General features: G+C 37.6%; 1 protein-coding gene across 1 annotated transcript in view; it reads left to right on the top strand.

The window, feature by feature from the left end:
* The window catches only part of BARD1 (BRCA1 associated RING domain 1), a 76924-nt gene that overhangs the window by 6474 nt on the left and 49964 nt on the right, over positions 1-20486 (top strand). Inside the window, exons 2-3 of the mRNA XM_082467471.1 lie at positions 5958-6014; positions 9856-10004. Coding sequence (XP_082323597.1) covers positions 5958-6014; positions 9856-10004 — 206 coding nt within the window. The remainder of the gene's footprint in view (positions 1-5957; positions 6015-9855; positions 10005-20486) is intronic.

Below are 20486 nucleotides of genomic sequence, written 5' to 3'. Positions count from 1 at the left end.
AAGTTACTGTTATGCAGGTCTGGGGCCCAGAGGACAGTTTTCAGGCCGAGAGTACAAATTTGAAAGTTATCTGCATATATGTGGCAATTGAAGGCATACTTCTGGAAGTGAGCTGGGAAGAGGGTATAAAGGTGAATGCCTGTGTCTGAGCCTGGAAACTCAATATTTGAACATCGGGTGGAGGAAGTGATGCTTTAAGGACAGGAATATCAGCAATTACTTAGATACTGTTTTGCTTTGGAGGAAAGGGAATGTAGAAGACAAAATAACCAAAACTGTTTGAGCTGGGTATACATGATATTCTCTGTGGCTTATCTGTCTCCTAATAGTAGCTTCTATTATAAATAGTCATTAATACATAGAATTCTATTACCCCTTTGATTTTGGGGATATTTGACTCATTGATTTATTCAGTATTTATTGACACTGAACAATTAGACATGAGTTACTATTTTTCCCATGTGATTTACTTTAATATGGCATACAAAATAACTATACAAAATAAGATACTTTCATGTCATTATCCATATCCCTTACTTGTTAACAATTTTATTTACTCTCCTCAAGAAAAATAAAGCCAATTGTTTAATTGGCTTGGGGAGCCTCTGCATTTTGGTGTTAAATGTGTTGGTCCACACCTAAAAATAGCATGGGAATTTTCTAAAACGCAAGAGCACTGTAGTAGCTATCTTGCCTAATATTAAATAGCAGTTGATATCTCATGGAAGCTTAGGGAGTCATTCAGTTAAGAAATAGGTCTGCCTCTGTATTGTAATCTCAACTGAATTTACTTTCCTTTTCTTCTTTGCAAAGAAAATTTTCTCTCAATAGGACCTTTAAAAAGAAAAAAAAAAAAAAAAAGGTTTGTTTTCCCTACTTAGTTCTTCCCTAACTTATAATCCTCTGACTGTACCGGTCTTTCCAAATCAACTACATATAAAGTAACAGACGTATGACTGCAGATGGAAAAAAATAAAGTAGCTGAATTTTCAAGGTACAGAAGTCCTGTTACCATGCAAATGTCTTTTGTTATTCTTTTGGATTTTTTTTCCTTCTAATATATATGTATATCAAACAAAAAATAGGGTAAGGATAAAATAGAATTGTTAATATAAATGCATTTTGTATGTAGTCTTCCACTTAGTTCGTTCACTAAGGATTTATTGAAATCCTGCTGTTCGCATAGCACCATGCTAGGTAGGTAACGGTGTGTTGGGGAGCTCAGAAGAATTGAAAGTCAAGATCTCTTGTCTGTAGGACTACAATCTATTTGGAGACTTAAAAAAAAAAGAAAAGAAAAGAAAAGAAAGAATCAGGCAGATAAAATACAAAATACTTAGTTTTCAACATTGATTTCCAGAGCCCCAGCTTGATGCCATCTCTGGAACTTTAGAGCATTTTGTACTTAAGTCATATGTTAACTTGACTTATAAAACTACCCAGCTAGATTATAAGCCCCTTAGGAAAGAGTGCAATGCAGCCAACTTTGTGTCCTTTGTATGTGTCTGCTGCAGGGTACAGATTCTGCACAAGTGATGGCATGGAAACTAAATTCCAAGAAATTCTGTGCTTCTTTGTTTAGTGTCATTTTATTGTATCATCCTGGATGGTATTTGGAAAATGCGTTTGGCTTGAATAGTTTTGTGGGAGGAGGAAGTATATTCTAGGCTGGGGACAGTCTGAGCAGTGCTAGGCTTGGAATTGGTCATAAGGTGTTTGACAAATGTTACAGACACTGACTGGCCTGATAAGAGCAGTTTTTGTTGAGGAGCAGTGAGAACAAAGGTTGCCTGGCTTTGCAGTAACCAGACTGTGAAGAACTTTTTAATATTAAGTTTTTAAAAATTGAAAGTAATACATGTATATGCCAAAGAATTAAAATAACATGGTATACGGTTATTAAATATTTGTTAAATGAATGACAAGTAAGTCTGAATCTTCTTCAAGAACCCACTCTGATCAGTTTCTTGTGTATCCTTTAAGAGGTTCTCTATGTTTGTACCTCAGATGAGAGGGTACCAGTCATCAGGTAGATGTATCATGATTTATTTAACCATTTCCTTGCTAGAAATTTAGATTGTTTCTAGTCTTGTGCTGTAATAAATACAAGACTTATGCTGGAGTGAATATCCTTGTCCATGTGCCTTTACATTAAAAATTTTTTATTAGAATTATACGTGAACACAGTTGACAAAGTCAGTAGGACAGAGATTATAATGAAAACATTCTTTTGCCTCATCCCTTATCATACCCTTGAGTTCTATACTCCAGATACAACCTCTTTCATCTCTTTTAATTCTTTAATTTCCACATTACCAAATGTGTTTCTATTGCTAGTTCTAGATTTTTTTTTTTTCCATTTTAGACATTTTTTGTTAACTTCCTAACTTCCTACTCTGAGAGATGAGTTTTTTTTAATTACCAATGATCAACTTTCTACTGTGGAAGATGACTGGATATAGAATTCAAAGTACAAAATAATTTTCAGTCATTACTGTGAAGGCCAAGTGTTTGTTCCTTGTCACCCGTGAGATGTCTTATGCTATTCTGAATCCTTTAAAATATATATATATATATTTATTTATATTTATATATATATATATATATATATATATATATATATATATTTATATACACACACACACATATGTATCTGACATTTTATTATTTCTTAGTTCCTGGAAGCTTTTGGTATTTTGTTTAGATAGATATCTTTAGTGTTCTGAAATTTCAATTTTTCAAGCATCTGAGATTATCTGAAGAACAAATTCCTTGCAGTAGGATAGTTGAGTTAAAGTTTGGTACATTTAAAATTTTGATAGATACTGTCTGGTTGTAATAATTCTTTTATTCCAGAGTGTCTTCTCAGCTAAGCTCTAGACATTTTCAGAAAGTCTCGCTTTGACAAAGATCCGTGCCACCCTCTGTGCAGTGTATCTATTCTTTGAGCTCTTCCATTAAAATTCTTTTGAACTTGGCACTGCCGTCTCCCACCTTTGGCTATAACACTCCTCTCTCTGCTCCTTCCCCCAACACATGCGTGCACATACTTTTCATTCACTCTCCCAGTGTCTTTTCTCATCTATTAACAGCAATAAAAAGTATTTTCTAGGTCACTAATTAGAATAATTAGTACAGTTGATCAATTATTTGTAGTACTAGATTCATTGCTACTTGCACTGTAGCATCTTGTTGCTAGGGTGAAGGGTAAGAACTATAGATCAAGGGGTACAGAGTCATCTTAGGATGGAAATTTAAGTTTAGAAATAGAATCAAGGCACTGAGCCAGGTATTAGCAGAGAAAGCCAGAAGGCTGTGGACTGCATCCTGGGGGTAAACCTACATGGAGAGATGGGAAAAGAAGCAGCTAAGGATGAGCTGAAATCAGCACATAAATGTGCTATAAGGAAGTTAAAACTCAATGGAAGGGAAGGTTTCAGGAAAGAAGGTGAGGTTGATGTTATTTCACAGAGGGTCAGGGAGAAAGAGGACCACAAGATGCTTTGGTGAGCAGTTTGAGCAGAGTGGTAGGAATTAAAGCTAGGAAGGAAAGGAGATGGAGTTAGCTGGTACAGAGCACCTACAGAGAACTTACAAGAACTTACATCTGCAAGAAAGGGAGGAGCTGGGGCAGACGGTAGAGTGGGGGGCAGGGTATAAAGCAGGGGTCCCCAAGCCCCGGTCTGCGGCCTGTTAGGAACCAGGCCGCACAGCAGGAGCAAATGTTCATCTGCCTCGCTCCCCATCGCCTGCATTACCACCTGAACCATCCCCCCATCACTGGCATTACTGCCTGATTCTGCCCTGTCGTGCCCACCCCGCCCCCCCGTCCATGGAAAAATTGTGTTCCATGAAACCAGTCCCTGGTGCCAAAAAGGTTGGGGACTGCTGGTCTAAAGGGTTTTTTGTTTGTTTTAGTTTGCAGGAGAGATTACCTTTGCATGTTTAGATGCAGATGGAAGATGAAAGGTGACTGTAATGATGAGAATAGACTCTTAGAAAGCAGAGAAGGTAAGGGGTCTAAGGACAATAGAGCAGCACATTTTACGAAGGAAGAATGACTGAAGGAGTTCTTTTCCTCTGAGCCTGGAGGGAGGGGTAAGATTATGGGTGGAGAGGTAGGAATGAGTCTGGTGGTGAAAAGCTCACACTGCTTGGTGGCGGTAACGTTAATGGGATTTAGGGCCTGGGGATTGTTTGTATAGCCGGCTATTCATTTGTTTGTTTACCCACAGAACATCTACTACATCACTTTGGTAGAGATACAGAGGTGAGGAAACTACCAAATGAGTTTATAGAGACAAGTTTGTGTATCTTCCTGTCTTTTTGTAATGGTTATTCAGAGCCTGAGAGCAGGCACGGGAGTGGACTGGGGAGCCTGTCTAGCATTGTATCAATAGATTGGCATCCTTGAGTGCCTAAGAGGTTAGTAGAATTAGGGTGGTGGTGAAGATGGCCCAGAACAAGTTAGCTCTGTGGCCTGGGCTGGTAGGGAATCCAAGGAGCTAATACTGAATGGAAGTCTTCCCATGTGGAAAGCAAACTGAATATGGAGGTTTGGTCAGGGTGATGGGATAAAAGAGAAGGGGGATATTATGATAGGAGGAAGTGAGATCACACCACTTTTGGGATCTTAGGGGCAGAGCTCGTAATGAAGTAGAATTCAGCACACTTGATTCGAGATCAGAGGTTAGGTTTGGTAGGTCAAGTAATGAACAAAAATTACAGGACCAGCATGAGCATTGTAGTAAGGATACTCTGAACTGCCAGAGTCACAGAAGTGGCTGGCACGTCGCAAGTCATAATTTTATCACCATGTTCTGTGTAGTGTGATAGAAAAATCAGATATTCTGAGTTTTTAAAAAGTGATGGGTTTTATAATGTCAGTGAGCCCCATTTTCGATATCTTGAGTATAACATTGTGGGTGTGCTCTGATTTTAGCACTCTTTCTGAAAGCTCAATTTCACTTTAATGTTCATATCTATCAAAATGTGCGGTGTGATACTTTTGATCTTTCAAGAAGTGTGGAAAACTGTTTTTATTGATATATGGTATGTGTACAGAGGTAATTGGATAATAATGGTGTAAATACCTACAGGTCCTCGGGTTAGTATAATAAACCAAGCACAAAAAATGTTCGTTCTTTAAAAGCTTTACTTCTCCTGTTTGCTCGTGCCTCATTACGCCCTCTGGATATAATGACTTGATATGTGTTTATTAGTTAAGTAGCATTACCTTCTTAGGATTATCAAACTTGGCAGGTGTTTTTTGATGGAAACGTTGGGAATACTTAATTGTCTGCAGACAGCCAACGTGATGATTCCCATTTGCAGTTGCTTTAAAGAAAACAAACAACTTCCTATAAAATGAAAGAATGGCTGCATTTTTGATAAGCCATCTGTAAAAAAATTGGTGGGTACTTGGCAACAACCGGAAACCAAATTTTTAAAATTCTTATGGGCAAAGTGACCAGATGTCCTATTTTTCTGTGGCAGCCCTGCTGTTCTATCTAGTTATCATTCCCCTTCACTCTCAGAAGTGTTCTCATTTGGACAATACACTACATAGTCATTCTACTTGTGGGTCTCATTTTGAGATTTATGGTCTACACTTTGAATCATTATTAGTTGAAAGAAGCAGCCAGTGGTTGGTTTTGCCTGTAAGAGGTTCAGAGATATTGAACAATGTTGCTTCTTTCTATGATTTCACAGTATATGCATTATAAAAAGTGTTACAATTTGAACTGAGTTTGGTAGTTGCTATTTGAATTCAGCAGGTGTGTGATGATACAATATTTAATCAGGGAGTAACAACCTTTCAAATGAATACATCCTTAATGTCTTCTGTTTTGAGAAAGAAATATGGTAGTGTTAGGCCTTGGACTTGTGAAATGTTGACTAAAAAATGTTTATCTAACAACGACCTAAGTCTTGATTATTTTTCTTTCTTCAAACAGCACTAATACTCTGAGGGAGCCTGTGTGTTTAGGAGGGTGTGAGCACATCTTCTGTAGGTAAGTAATTATGGTTTATGATAGATACACACACATACACACAAATTTAGTGTAACTATGTTTTTTACTAGGTAATAGTCATGTAATCATGTTGATACTAGTATTACCTTATGTTGTGTAACTCTCATAGATTGCAAAGTGACTTACTGTACATTATCTCATTTTGGTCCTTTCAACTGTCTTAATTTACAAATCAGAAACTAAAAGCTCAAAGAGGGTGACTTGTTGACAGTTACAAAGCTTAGTAAGTGGCTTTGCTAAGTTTTGGGGAAAAATTAATATCTGTTGTATAATTCAAATATGTCTCTTATTTTTCCGGTTAGTTTTGAATCCAGACTTTGCAAATTGTGAAACTTTAGTTCTTATCATTACTGGATTAGTTTCCTAGGGCTGCCATAACAAAGTACCAAAAACTGGGTGGCTTAGAGCAACAGAAATTATTGTCTCACAGTTCTGGAGGCTAGAAGTGTGACAGCGAGGTGTCAGGTAGGTTGGTTTCTTCTGAGGGCGATGAGGGAAAATCTGTGCCATGCCTCTCTCCTACCTTCTGGTGGAGAATCTTTGGATTCTGGCATTCTTTCCTTGGCTTATATAGATACATCACTCTGATCTTAGCCTTCATGTTCACATGGCAGTCTCCCTTGTGTGCGTGTTTGTCTTTGTGTCCAAATTTCCTCTTTTTATAAAATACCAATTATATTGGATTAGGGTACTCACCCTGATGATCTCATCTTAACTTGATCATTTACAAAGGCCCTATTTCCAAATAAGGTCACATTCACAGGTCCTAGGGTTTAAGACTTCAGCATCTTTTGGTGGGACACAATTTAAGCCATAACAGTTATTATAAAATTATATCCATTAAAGCCCTGGCTGAGAGGTTAGAATATTAGGTTTTCATCTCATCTTATTTCTTATTCAGGAGGAATCAATTAAAGGAGTGAATGTCATAGTTTAATTGTCTGAGACAGGGTTAATATATCCTCCTTTGAATCTTTTAATTATTTCAAGTTATGACTGTAATTATTGGGCATGCACAGACTGCAATATGAAGTTTAAGCACATGTGGAAGTAATTTACTGTATGACTTCAGTGGGCTGGGGATATGTGGAGGGCAGCTATGCTTGGGGTCCCAATTTTGTTTCTAGAAACATAGGTCTGTTACATAGGGTATATCCAGCAGGAGGTTGGGGTAGGAAATAGTATCTATTGCCTACCTGATGTCTCCATCTGGATGACGAAATGGGATTTCAGACTTGATATGTTCAGAGCAGATCTGTTGATCATCTGTTCCTGCCTCGGTAATCTTCATAGCAGTAACTGGTGCCACTGGAATAAACGGTATTAAAGTTGCTCAAAGCAAAAACCAGTAGTCATACCTGGTTGCTATTTTTCTTCCTTATCCCACGTCATTAAGTTCTGTCAGTTTCACCTCAAAATGTGCCCTAAATCTTGAATTTTCCCACTTTTCTCTATATTTACTACTGTTTATACTTTGGTCCAAGCCACCATCAAATTATCTCTCCTCAGACTATTGTCAAAAGTTCACAGCTGGTTCGCTTCCCCATTTTCTACGTTCTTGTGAGTGATCTCACAAGAGATCTTTTGAAAATGTAAATCACGTTCGTATCATTACGGCTCTTAAAGTCCTTCAGTGACTTCCTATTACAATTAGAATGAAATCCAAACTCTGCACTGAGGCCCACGAGACCCTGTGCAGGGCCCAGTCCTTGCCTGCCTCTCGGACCGCACATCCCTCTGGCTCACACTGTTCAGCCACCTTCTCCTTTTAGTGCATTAAACACATCAAACTCACTCCTGCCCCAGGACTTTTGCACTTACTATTCCTTCCATCTAGAATGTACTTCTGCCAGATTTTTGTGAGGCTAGCTTTTCATCAGTTCCATTTCAGCTCAAATATTACCTCCTCCAAGAGGCCTCCCATTATTCCTGTATAAAATTTTGGCCACTCCCTGTCTTCACTCTGGAGCAAGCAGATTTGTTTCAGGGGTTGTACTCACTGTATATGATAGATTAGTGACAAATCTGGAACGTAACAAACTTGAAATTGTATGTAATGAAATTGTATGTAAAGCTTGTGTATGTGTGTGTGTTTCATACATTTAATTGGATTCTAAAGGGGTCTGTGACTTAAAATGGCCAATGAAAGATTAAGAGAGGCATGAGAACATCTTAAAAGAGAAAATGGTCATCTGTATATGAACAGAGGAAAGAATTGATTCAGTGTAGTTTTGGTTCATTTTCATTATACGATGCCAAGAATTAGGGTAGCTGTTTGTATTCTTTGCAGATTTGGAGATACGTAAAGCTGCTGAGCAGTGCTATAAATGCCATGAAGTTTTGTTTTTATTCTTTTTTTTGGGGGGGGGCCGCGCTGTGCGGCTTGCGGGATCTCAGTTCCCCAACCAGGGATTGAACCCGGGCCATGGCAGTGAAAGCCCAGAATCCTAACTACTAGGCCACCAGGGAACTCCTGCCATGCAGTTTTAAAAGATGGTTTTGATATGTCGCAGTGCAACTGAAGCATTGGAGTCAAGGGGAGGTTGTAGGGAACACAGATTTTTATCTTATTGACATGTTCTGCTAGCTTCAGAATACTTTCATGCCAATCCCTAATAAAAGTAGTCCATGAACTCTCTTTAAGATGTAAGTTTAAAAAAAAAAAAAAAAAGTCTTTAAGTCATGTGGCAGGGGGACCCAAACTTTTTGGTCTCAGACCACTTTACACTCTTGAAAATTGATGACCCCAAAGAGATTTTGTTTACTTGTGTGTGTGTATTTCCCATATAAAACTGAGACATTTAAAAAATACTAATTCATTTAAAAATAGCAGTAAAAAAACCCATTACATAATAACATAAATAACACTTTTTAAGGAGGAATAACTATTTTGCAAACTAAGAAAAATAGAAGAGTGGCACTGTTTTTACATTTTTGCAGATTTCTTTATTTTGCTGAGTAGAAGACAGGTTACATATTTGGAAGGGCGCTCCATTGTAAGAATCCTCTGGCCCTACAAATGAGAGGGTCACGTGAAAAGGGACGTAGTGTTTGGAGTAGATGTGGCTTTTACGACTATTATATTACCCAGTCCTGCTAGAGCCCATCTGGTGAAGCTAAGGGAGGTGTGGATTTAGAGCTTTCTTATTTCAGGATTCACAGATAGGCTTCAGGGGGGATTGTGAACAAACGCTTGTGCACATCTTCATCAGAATCACAAAGGGTTTGTAACCCCCAAAGTTAGGAAAAACCTTTCTAACTATGAGACTGTAACTCTTGGACATATAACCCGAGGTAATTTAATTGAGTCTACAGGTTATAAAAGTACCTGAAGGAACCAAACATCTTTTCTCAAAAACTAAAGCCTTTAGACACTTGTACAAAAAACACCTTTCCCCATTTCTTTGCAGTAATTTTAGGTATCTCCATGAAGCACAGTGTTAGGTTTAGAGTAGGAAAGGTTGAGATGCATGGCTTACATGCATTAGGTAATATTTTTTTTATATCTCCCTCTGTACTCTCACTCTTTAGAAACTATAGATTTATTTGCAGGGAAAAATTATGCAGACTATTGTCTGGCCAAGTGTAGTCTCTACATAGCAAATTACATAAGCAACTTTAGATTTAGATAGGGTGTGTGTGTGTTTGTGTGTCAGTGTCATACTCTTTCAAAAACACTGTTTTAACTAATATTTTATAATTGACCATTGTTTATTAGAACAGCCTCTGCTTCATTTACTTTAGTTCAAACTGTTTATTTTTTTCAATTCAGATCCTGCTGAATGTATTGATCTCTATATATTTTTTGATCCTTTTTAAGTAATTGTGTAAGTGACTGCATTGGAACCGCATGTCCAGTGTGTTACACCCCAGCCTGGATCCAAGATGTGAAGATAAATAGACAGTTGGACAGCATGATCCAGCTTTGCAGTAAGCTGCGAAATTTGCTACATGGCACTGATTTTTCAGGTGAGAAATTTCACTGTCTCTCTTAGTTAAATAACTGATAAATTCATATTGATTTCATAAAGTATGTAAAATATGAATGACATATTTCAGATGTTAAGATTTATAGTGTTAGGAATCATTTTGAGAGGTGACAGATACCTTAGAGGTAATTAGGTCTGACTCCCTTATTTTATAGATGAGAAACCAGGGTCCAGAGAGGTTAAATGATCTTGCCTGAAGTCACACATGCAGTTAGTACCAGGAGCAGGAGAAATAGAGCCCGTTTCTTCTGACTGTCAGTCCAGAGACTTTTTCACCACCTATACTACCTGCTTTTTACAGTTATAATAATTTCTGTATAATATATATGGAATAGTGATTTTGTCCTTAAACCCAGTTAACTATTATTTCACAAGATAGAATACAACCTTTTGGGTGTCACTTTTCTACAAATTAGTTAGATTAATTTTGCACATTTTTGAAAGAGCAAAAATCTAATATTCATTTTCTTTTCTATTTAAATGGAGGTTAATGTTTTTCAAATTGTTCTTATGCTGTGTGTATTAACTATATATTTTCCCATTGTGCTTTCCGCTGAGAACTAATTAGCTGTGGAAAGCAAGTAAAGTGTTTTGAATCTTCATAATCAGATACTGAAATTGTCCTTTTGTTGACCAGATAATGTCATTTTAGCTTGTGTTTATGGGAGAACCTTTTCTTGACTGGCAGGATGCCATGAATGATTGATAAAGCTCATATAAAATGGTTGAATTTCTGTTTTGAAAACTTTTGATCTTAGCTTTCCAACATGATGTGTTATTGTCAGCTACTAAAGGTGAAGTTGATTGGGCAAAATAAAGAAATAAGGCAACTACTTTGAGTCTTATTGACAAGGTCCATATTTCTGAGAAGAATTTAAATCGCAGTTTACCTAAGAAATGTTTTCTTCGTCTAGTTTTCTGATTATTGTATTAGACACCATTCTTCCATGACAAAATGTGCTATGGTGATAAAGTTTTACTGATTTTCAGATGTGATTATATATGCACATGTTTTAAAAAGTACTTTAAAAAAATGATATGTAGTAAACCTCTTTAACAGCACAGTGAGGAAAAGTTTTATTAGTTTCTCTGTATTGTTTTCCTTCTTTATCAAAGACAGTGCTGATAGTGTTTTATTTTCTGTTTAAAACAGATTAGTGTATGATCCGTTCCCCCTCCCCGCACCCCTTTACCATCGATTAAAATAGGAGTTCTTAATTAAGAATCCATGCATCTTTAGCAGTGAATTAGCTAAAGTCGGGGGGAATTAGCGAGTCTCTTGAGTTAAGTGTACAATATGAAAAATGTTCATGTCAATGTGAAAGTGGCTTTCCTCAGATTCTTAAAGATGTGTGGTCTGTTAGGAATGTTGGCCATGCATTGACATTTGGGTGTTATCTATATTTTGTCTGTGGCTGTCATGATGTTTGATTCTTCTTCAGTTGCTGTAGAGTAATATATTAGCTTGCTAGGGCTGCTGTAAGAAAGTACCACAGACTGGGTAGCTTATCAACAGAAATTTATTGTCTCACAGTTCTGAAGGCGAGAAGTTCTAAATCAAGGGCTAGGTGAGTTTGGTTACTTTGAGGTCTGTGAGGGAGGCGTGTGTTCCAGGCCTCTCCTTGACTTGTAGAAGGCGGTCTTCATGTTCACATGGCATTCTCCATGTATGCGTGTTTGTGTCAAATTTCCCTTTTTTGTAGGAGCACCATTCATATTGCATAGAGCCCCACTTTCCTCATCTTTACCAATTATATCTGCAATGACCCTGTTTCCAAATAAGGTCATGTTCTGAGGTAATGGGATTAGGACTTCAATATATGAATTTTGGGAGGGACACAGTTTAACCCATAAACAAGTAATGTGACATTTTTAATGGTGATAATGAGGGAGCAGAATAACCTTCAGTGGGTTGATTGTAGTCAGTTATCGCATGCCGGGGTACTGCGTACCATGTGGTGCAAACAATTAGATGACTCCTCAAGAAATTTTGCTGTAGTTAGTGATGTTTGAATTATTAGTATGGTTTTCATATTTTGTGGACCATGGAATATGAAATGCCTTAATATTTCATCATTAAAAAAGATATTTAGGAATATTGCTGAGTTGAGAAGAAGTTTTTGTGTGGGACCTGAGGCCTTTTGGAATGCTGTCTTTTTCATCTCAGAGGAGAGGTGGAGTTTGGGGAGAGAATTATGGTGATTCACTTTCCAAAGGCCATTTTGTGTTCATTTTCCTTATTATAATGAATAATAATTACATTAGTCATTACCAGACTTTAGCTGTGCTGGCTTTAATATTTTACTTATTTTAAGATGAATTGAAATTTCACTGATTGCCTAACCTATAATCAGAATTTTAGGATCTTTATTCTGTAGGTGAGGAAATTGAGGGCCTAGGTTAAGCAGGGTGGTCATGCTGTCAGTTTCTTGCTTATTGTTTTATCATTTAACACGGTGCTTTTGTTAGAAGTGTGGGCATTTGTTTTATTTGTTGAATTGTGTTGGAGAAAAATTGGCAGTGTTAAGACTAATTCATATCCTAGAGACTAGACTTAATTAAAACGATTTTAAAACAAACTCTTAGGTTTTGGTTTCAATAATCCATTTTATAATGGTGACATCATCCTTTGCTACATTTAGAGAAGATGAAATAAGTCTAGAGTATAAACATACACTTTTCTATCTGGATCTGTAATTTCCATGGTGCAAAGCGTTTTCTACTCGTTGTAACTTGCATCGTTATCAACTTTTCCTCCTAAGGTCCCCCAAAACAAATTTAGCCTTGAAGGGCATTGGAGGTGTTTTCTTTCAGTATATCCCTTGCTTCCTTATAGTTTATCTATTCAATATATTTCATGTATATATACCTTTATGTTAGTTTATTATCTAGCAAGTACTTCTAAAACTAAAGTATAAGGCAAACTAGGTGAATACGTAGAGGGAACTAATAGTTGGGGACGAATAACGGTTGATCCTCTTTATAGTGAGAAAATTGGAAAATGATATCATTATAAAATAAAGGTATTAGATTAAGTGATTCCTGAGTTTTAGCTCCAAAATCATATGGTTCTGTTAAATAGTCAAGTGCTGAAGATGATGAATTAAGCGGAATGGTTGGACATCTCCCACATTTTCTATATTTATTTTTTTAAACCTGTAGTTCACAATTCGTCTTCCAAATGAACCTTGTTACTTTCATTTACTATAAAATATATAATTACTATAATTAAGATGGGTAATTAGGAAGAACTTGTTAAATCGTGGGCATAGTATATAGTATATTGGAGATAAAGAAGCTTGATTTATAGTAATACTTTCTCAAATGAACTTCTAAATGCTTGAAGAAATTTTTGTTGGTTCAGTGTACTTTAAAGAGAAGAGGTTGTCTGTCATAAATTTTTCTGACAACCATTTATGGATAATTTTACCTTATTCTTTAAAACGTAGTCTGCTTTCTACCAGTGGCGTTAAATTTAGAAGTTTTTATTTTCTCTTGCCCCCTATCATATTAAATCAGACCTTGCAGGTGCTGGTTAGGTTTTGTGAAGCATATGTTGGTGTTGGTGACATTAAAAAAAATGCTTTGATTATGCTTTCAGAGGATCCCAGCTTTCCTTTCTGTTTTCTGGTTTTGGGAGAGATCCTGGTCTTTCTGTAGCGAGTTACATAGTGTTTCATATATGCTATGACTTTTTTATAATAGATGAAGATGAGCATTTGAATAGCTGTGTGGCTGTTGTTTTGTTTTAAATAGAACTGAATACTTCTAACTTACAAAATAATCATTCTTTAGTGAAGGCGTTAATGTTGCACAGATGGTAGCAAAGTACTTTCCTTTGATTTTTAATAAGGGACTAGTTTGTCAAAGAGATTTCTCAACTTCTGTTGTGAAACCTATAATAGAGAATAATTTGAAAGGCACACAGTGTACATCATTATAATCCTTTGATGTAGATTAATGATAGCTAAGTCACATTTTCTAATTGCCTCCCTTTTCTATAGTTTATTACTAAATTTTAAGAAAAACACTTGGCTAAGCAGCTCCTTAGCAACGTGTGTGTGTGTGTTCCTCGAAATTTTGTGGTATACTCAGAAATATTTAAATTCAGAGAGTAGAATTCTTTTAAAAATGTCATCATTAAGAAATTTACTATGTAGAGGAAGGACCAATATTTTTCTTCATGAAATGAGTATGATAATTTATCATGCTTAGAAGCATTCACCCGTAAAAACGGTTGTAGCTGTTAGTAGTATGATTTATGTTCCAGCAGTGGTGGTGGTGTTTTTGCTTTTTACAGTCTTAACTTAGCTATACTGTGCAAAATCCAGAACTTAAAATCATGCTTGCTGTAGTGGTTCTTGCTTAGTTAGGACAAGATGCATAATCAAAATCTTCTTAAGTAAATTTATTACTGGATGATTAGTGAGATTATTGTGTACATATAAACTACATAAATATATGCTCTCTGCATTTACTCCTTTGTAAGTTAGGAAATATGTGCTCCTGAGTTTGAAGTTTTGTTGTCTTTTTAGATTTAGATTTTTTAGTTGATTGAGTGTGTTGTTACTACCTACAAGCCTTAATTTTCCTTTAAAATGCCTAATTCTGCATTTTGAAAGTTTTATAAGTGTGGAGGACTTCAGAATTCGACATTGTTTTTAAATGAAAATGTCATCAGCTATGTTTAATAATAAATTTTAAAAAATCAAGTACGAGTTTTTACAGACTACCAGAGGATTAACCTTTAAGTCTTTGTAATCCTGAGTCTTTCTTAAAAAGTAATCCTGATAACATTTCATTCTGACCTTTTCTCTAGTCTCGAGATTATGTCGGAAAGGACTTGGTTTCGAAATCTACTTGTCACTGCAGAGAAAAGACCTTGTTGAATTTAGACAGAAAGTCTGTGTGAATGGATCCTTATTCTGATTGTTTTTATTTCCAAGATCCTGTCCTAACAGCACTTTTCTGAGCAGGTGATGTTCAGTTCGGATGTAAAAGGGTTACAGAGGGTCTGCTCTTATTCGGATACCCACTCCTCCTTCCAGCTGGGTTTATCATTTACTGACTTTTCAGTGCAGTGCTTTCCTTTTCCATTTCCAGGAGGAAGGGATAGCTTCTTTGAAGTGGAGTGGAGTTTGAATTCTTTTGCTTAGCAGGGATCATATCCCTGAAATTTCTACAGAGATAAATGCTAATTGTTTTTCAAAATCCACTGTTTCATTTTTTTCTTGTCTGTTTAAAGTGCTGTCTTTTACTTGGCAGATCTATTTATAAAGATAGGACTTTTGTACTTAAGAAACATGAGGTGAAAGAATAGGCAAAAGAGATTTTGAATTTTAGAGAAGACCTGAGATTTTAGTTTATTAATCTTCTTGTGTATTAATAATTTTAAACTGATAAAATAATCAAGTGTTCTGTGTGAATAAAGAATATCTAAAAGGAATTCAAAAAATAATATTTCATAACTTCCTTTTCTTTTGCTAATATTTTAAGACATGAGAAATGTTGAAATGTATTCCCAGAAACAATAAGAAAAATGAAATTAAAATTATGTTGTCTCTTTTAAGTATGAAAGCTTTGTAGGAAGAGCACGCTTGACAATTTTATATAACACTGTAGTAACGTCAGACACGCTTATTCCCTACACAGTGGCTGTTACCAGTACACAGGCGAAAGATGCACCGGTGGCTGTTGGTTTTCTTCTTAAAGTAACTTAGTGTTAGAACTTGGTTCATTAAGATTTTCCTCTTGATCCCATAATGTAAGAAAACTGTTATACAGAGTTCTCTTCAGCTTCAATGAGGAGTGACCTCTCAGGAGAAAAACATGATTCAAATAATGTCCTTTTTCCTTCTTTTTTAAAAAATAAGACAAATAAAACATATTTCAGTTGTCCTAGTTGGTTATAGGAGATTCAGTCTGTGTTAATTTGGAGAATGAGTATCAGGCAATACGAAATTACTTGTTAGTCACTGTCAATCCTGTCAGGTGGTGGTGGTCATGGTGATGGAGTTTTTTCCAGTTTCCCTGCCTTTCTGGTGTTCTTTTTTGTACCTGAAATGGCCTCTTGATAATCCAGTTTGTGTGGAGAGAAGAGGATTGGATTGGGAGTTCGGAGACTCCCTTCCTCTCCTTTTTTAACTTTAATGCCTCATATTTAAAATGAGAGAATTGGACAGGTGATCCTCAAGATTTCTTCTAGCCCTTAAATTGAATTCTAACCTCCCTTGTATAAATACCTGTCAAGATTTAAGAGAGGATATCAGATAATTTATTCATCAGTTCATCAGTGTTTTCTGAGCACGATTTATGTGCACACCTCTGTGCTGGGCTGACCTGGGTTGGTTTTACCTGCCTGTATGGGGCGAGAGAAGAGAATTTTAAGGGAATATTTTTTAAAGAAAAGTGAATGGGCTTAAAGGCAAAAACAAAGCAAGAGAATCCGAAGAGGGATCACTGCCAGAATCAGAAAGGGAAAACTGTACAGTTCATCACTATTTCTGGAGCGTCTGTTAACAGGCAAGGTCGGTAGGTCTGAAAAAATACAGTACGTACAAAGATTATACTATATGTGTGTAGAGAAAGACTCACTTCTCCTTTGTGTCTCCTCTACTCACACCACTGTGTTACATACAGTACCATTTCACTTATGACACCAGATGTGTGGGTTTTCCACACATCATGCCATTCTGTGACATCAGCTGGGTATCCTACAGTTTACTCAATTCTGACACTGTCCACCTGGAGATAGTGTCAGATCTTACAGGTTAAGAGTCCCACAAGACCGCCCCCCCACCTCCACTCCCCACCCCCCCACCCCCAGGTGCAAATCTCAAGTCCAGGTTGTGCTTCTGACCAACTGGCTATAGATTGGAAGCTCCCGTCAACTCCTCAGGTTTGAATAATTTGCTAGAGTGACTCACAGAATTAAGGAAAACGTTTTACTTACCAGATCACTGGTTTATTATAAAAGGATATACCTCAGGAACAGCCAGATGGAAGAGATGCACAGGGCTAGGTATGTTGAAGGCGCAAGGGGCTTCCATGCCCCCTCTGGGTGTGCCGCTCTCCCAGCAGCTTCGCACGTTCATCAACCTGGAAGCTCTCCAACCCTGTTTTGGGGGTTGTTTTTTTTTTAAATAAATTTATTTATTTATTTTGGCTGTGTTGAGTCTTCGTTTCTGTGCGAGGGCTTTCTCCAGTTGCTGAGAACGGGGGCCACTCTTCATTGCGGTGCGCGGGCCTCTCACTGTCGCGGCCTCTCTCGTTGCGGAGCACAGGCTCCAGACGCGCAGGCTCCAGACGCGCAGGCTCAGTAGTTGTGGCTCACGGGCCTAGCTGCTCCGCGGCATGTGGGATCTTCCCAGACCGGGGCACGAACCCGTGTTCCCTGCATTGGCAGGCGGATTCCCAACCACTGCGCCACCAGGGAAGCCCTGTTTTGGGGGTTTTTTAATGGAGACTTTTTTACATAGGTATGATTGATTAAATCATTGGCCATTGGTGATTGGCTCAACCTCAATCCCTCCTCTCTTCCTGGAGGTCAGGGGGTGGGATTGAAAGTTCTAACCCTATAATCCAGGTTGGTTCCCTTGGCAACAAGCCCCCATCATTAGGGGCTTTCCAAAAGTCACCTCATTAACATAAACTGAGGTGTGGTTGAAACGGGGCTTGTTATGAATAATAAAAGACACCCATTTCACCTTTTTCATTGGAGCTATTTTGGGAACTGGGAACACAACTAAGTATAACAAAAGATGCCCCTGTGGTTCATACAGGAAATTACAAGGGTTTTAGGAACTATGTGCCTGGGACAGTGGACAAAGACCAAATATATATTTCTTGTAAATCACAATATCACATATAGTGTGTACTTAGTGAAACTTTTGAATGTTTACTTAGTGAAAACATATGAATTCAGTTCATATGAACTGCCAGTTCATGTGAAATGCCAGCTCTATCACCAATTAGGTATATAACTTCATGCAAGTTTTATTTTCTATTTGTTTAATTTACCTAAGAAATATAAGAGAACATTCTCTTAGCAACTGATTAAGCAATATAAAAGTGTATAAAGTGTGAAAGTCCCCCCTTCACCCTTTATCCCCCACCAAAAAACACAAAATCTTTTTCAGAGGTACTGTTTTCATTGTTTAACCTTCCTAGTCTTTCTTTTACGAATTTATGAAAATATTTGGACATAAACACAATAGAATTTTTAAAATGTAAATAGGGTTGTGCTACACTTAAAGTGTCTTGGGGATGTTTGCATGTTAATTGACATGTATCACGGCTACATAAGGTTTTGTAATATAAATGCTCCATAGTTAACTGATTTCCAGTGAGTGAACACTGACTTTTTTCCTAATTTGGGCTATTACAAATATGGCTGCAATTAACACACATCTATGTTTGCAGGCAGGCACATGTATGAATATTTTGTATATTTTGTAAGATAGGTTACTGGAGGTAAAGTTGCTTTGTGAAAGAGCATGTGCATGTAAAATCTGCGAATATTTTATCACATTGCCCCTGAAATTCCTCAGTGCAGTGCTGCATCTTTGATGATACTTGGCAAAGAGCCTATCATGGCTTCCTGCACGTACAGGGGGTTGCGATACAGGAAAGGAGCTCTGAGCTTTGGGGAACTGACTGTTTTTATAGTAAGCAGAAATAGGCGTGCTTTTTTTCCCCTGGGGAGACGCTACTGCATCCCTCACGGTGGCTTGCTGCAAACACAGCCCTGAGAAATGGCCTGGGTAAAAAGCAGCCAGGGCCTTGCCTTCTTGGTACGTCCTGCAAGAGTGTGTAGGGATGTTTAGGAGCCCGGGCGGCCTGTCTCTTCCAGCATCAGTGTTTTTTCTCTAGGTGCCTTCCGTGGTGTAAGCCAGAAACATATGAATTGTTTTTGTCACCTTCTCCTTTATTCATTTCATCACCAAATCCTGTAAATCTTATCTCCTAAATATTTTTCAAATAATTCTACTTCTTTCTTTTTCTACTATCACCTCCCCAGGCTGTCATCTTCTACTTAGACTCCTATTTCAGCCTCTTAATGATTATTCTTGCACCCACTCTTGCCTTCTTCCGACCTATTCTCCCACATTCAAGCCAAGCGGGATCTTTTAAAAACACAGGTGTAGTCATGCCACCTGATTCATATAAAGCAATTTATTGGTTTTGTATTGCTCTGAGCATAGGATCGAAGTCTTTAACATTGCCAGCAAGAACCTGCACGGTCTGGCTATTGCTTTATAGTCTTCATCTTTAAACCACTTTCTTCCTTGGTCTCTCTGCAAGGCCAGTATACCGGTTGTCTTTTAGTTACTGAAATATATCATACGCCCTCTTGCTACTGGGCTTTAAGCATTTTATCATCTCTCCCCTGCCTATTTGTTTAGTTAATTAGTAGCCTTTTAGGTTTTGTATTTTACCATTTCTACTGCTACAGTGCTTGTTAGAGCCACTGTGATCTTTCTAGTGGATGATAGCTATGTAATTGGTCACTGTGTCCATTCTTTTCTTCTAAAGTTCCTTCTCAGTAGCAGCCAGAGTGATCATTCTAAAGCATAAAACATTATTCTCCCTGAATTGAGTCTGAATGAGATCCATCTTGCTTTAGCTGGATTATATGATCCCATTAATTTCATTCATTTAGCAGGAGGTATTAATTGAACATCTACTATGTGTTAGACATTGAGTAGACACTGGGGAATGGCAGGGTAGAGATACAAACTTCTGCCTTCCTAGAGCTTATATTCTGATAGGACGAGACAGACAAGACACAAAAAGAGATGTAAAATAAGTAGGAGGTGAGAATTTGTAAAATTAAATAGAGTGTCAGGGATGATCTCACAAAAAATGTGACATTTGAGCAATGACCTGTAGTTGGTGAGAGAGTGAGCCATGCAGATATTTGGGGAAGAGGTCTCCAGGCAAAGGGTCAGCAAATGTGAAGGCTTTGAGGCAGAAGCATACCTTGTGTGTTTGAGGAACAACAGGGAGGCCCAGTGGCTGGAATGGTGAGGAAGGAAAGAACAAGAGGTGAGATCAGGAAGGAAATGGAGAGTCTGGTTATTTCTGACCTTTTAGACTAAAATTGTGGCTTTTATTAAGAGTCAGATTGACGGTCTTTGGTGGGTTTTAGTGACAGGATCTGACCAGTTATAAAAGGACCACAGACTGCTGTGTTGAGAATCGACTTAGAGCAGAGGAGGCAAAGACATCGTCAGGGAGAGGACAAAGGAGGGTGGGGCAGTAATCTAGTGAGACAGTATGGTACCGTGGTGGTAAGAGTGGAGGTGCAAAAAGTAGTCAGATTTTGGATGTATTTTTCAGGTAGAGCTGGTAGAACTTGCAATTTGCATATGGGATGTGAGAGAGAGAACAGAGACAAGTTTGACTCTTAAGGGTTTTGTCCTAAGGCATCTGGACTGATGGATGTGCCATTTACTGAGAT

Source organism: Balaenoptera physalus (genome assembly GCF_965194825.1).
Source record: "Balaenoptera physalus genome assembly, chromosome: 6".
Lineage (NCBI taxonomy): Eukaryota > Metazoa > Chordata > Mammalia > Artiodactyla > Balaenopteridae > Balaenoptera > Balaenoptera physalus.
Note: the sequence above shows the minus strand (reverse complement) of the source record. Positions and strands in the feature narration are given on the sequence as shown.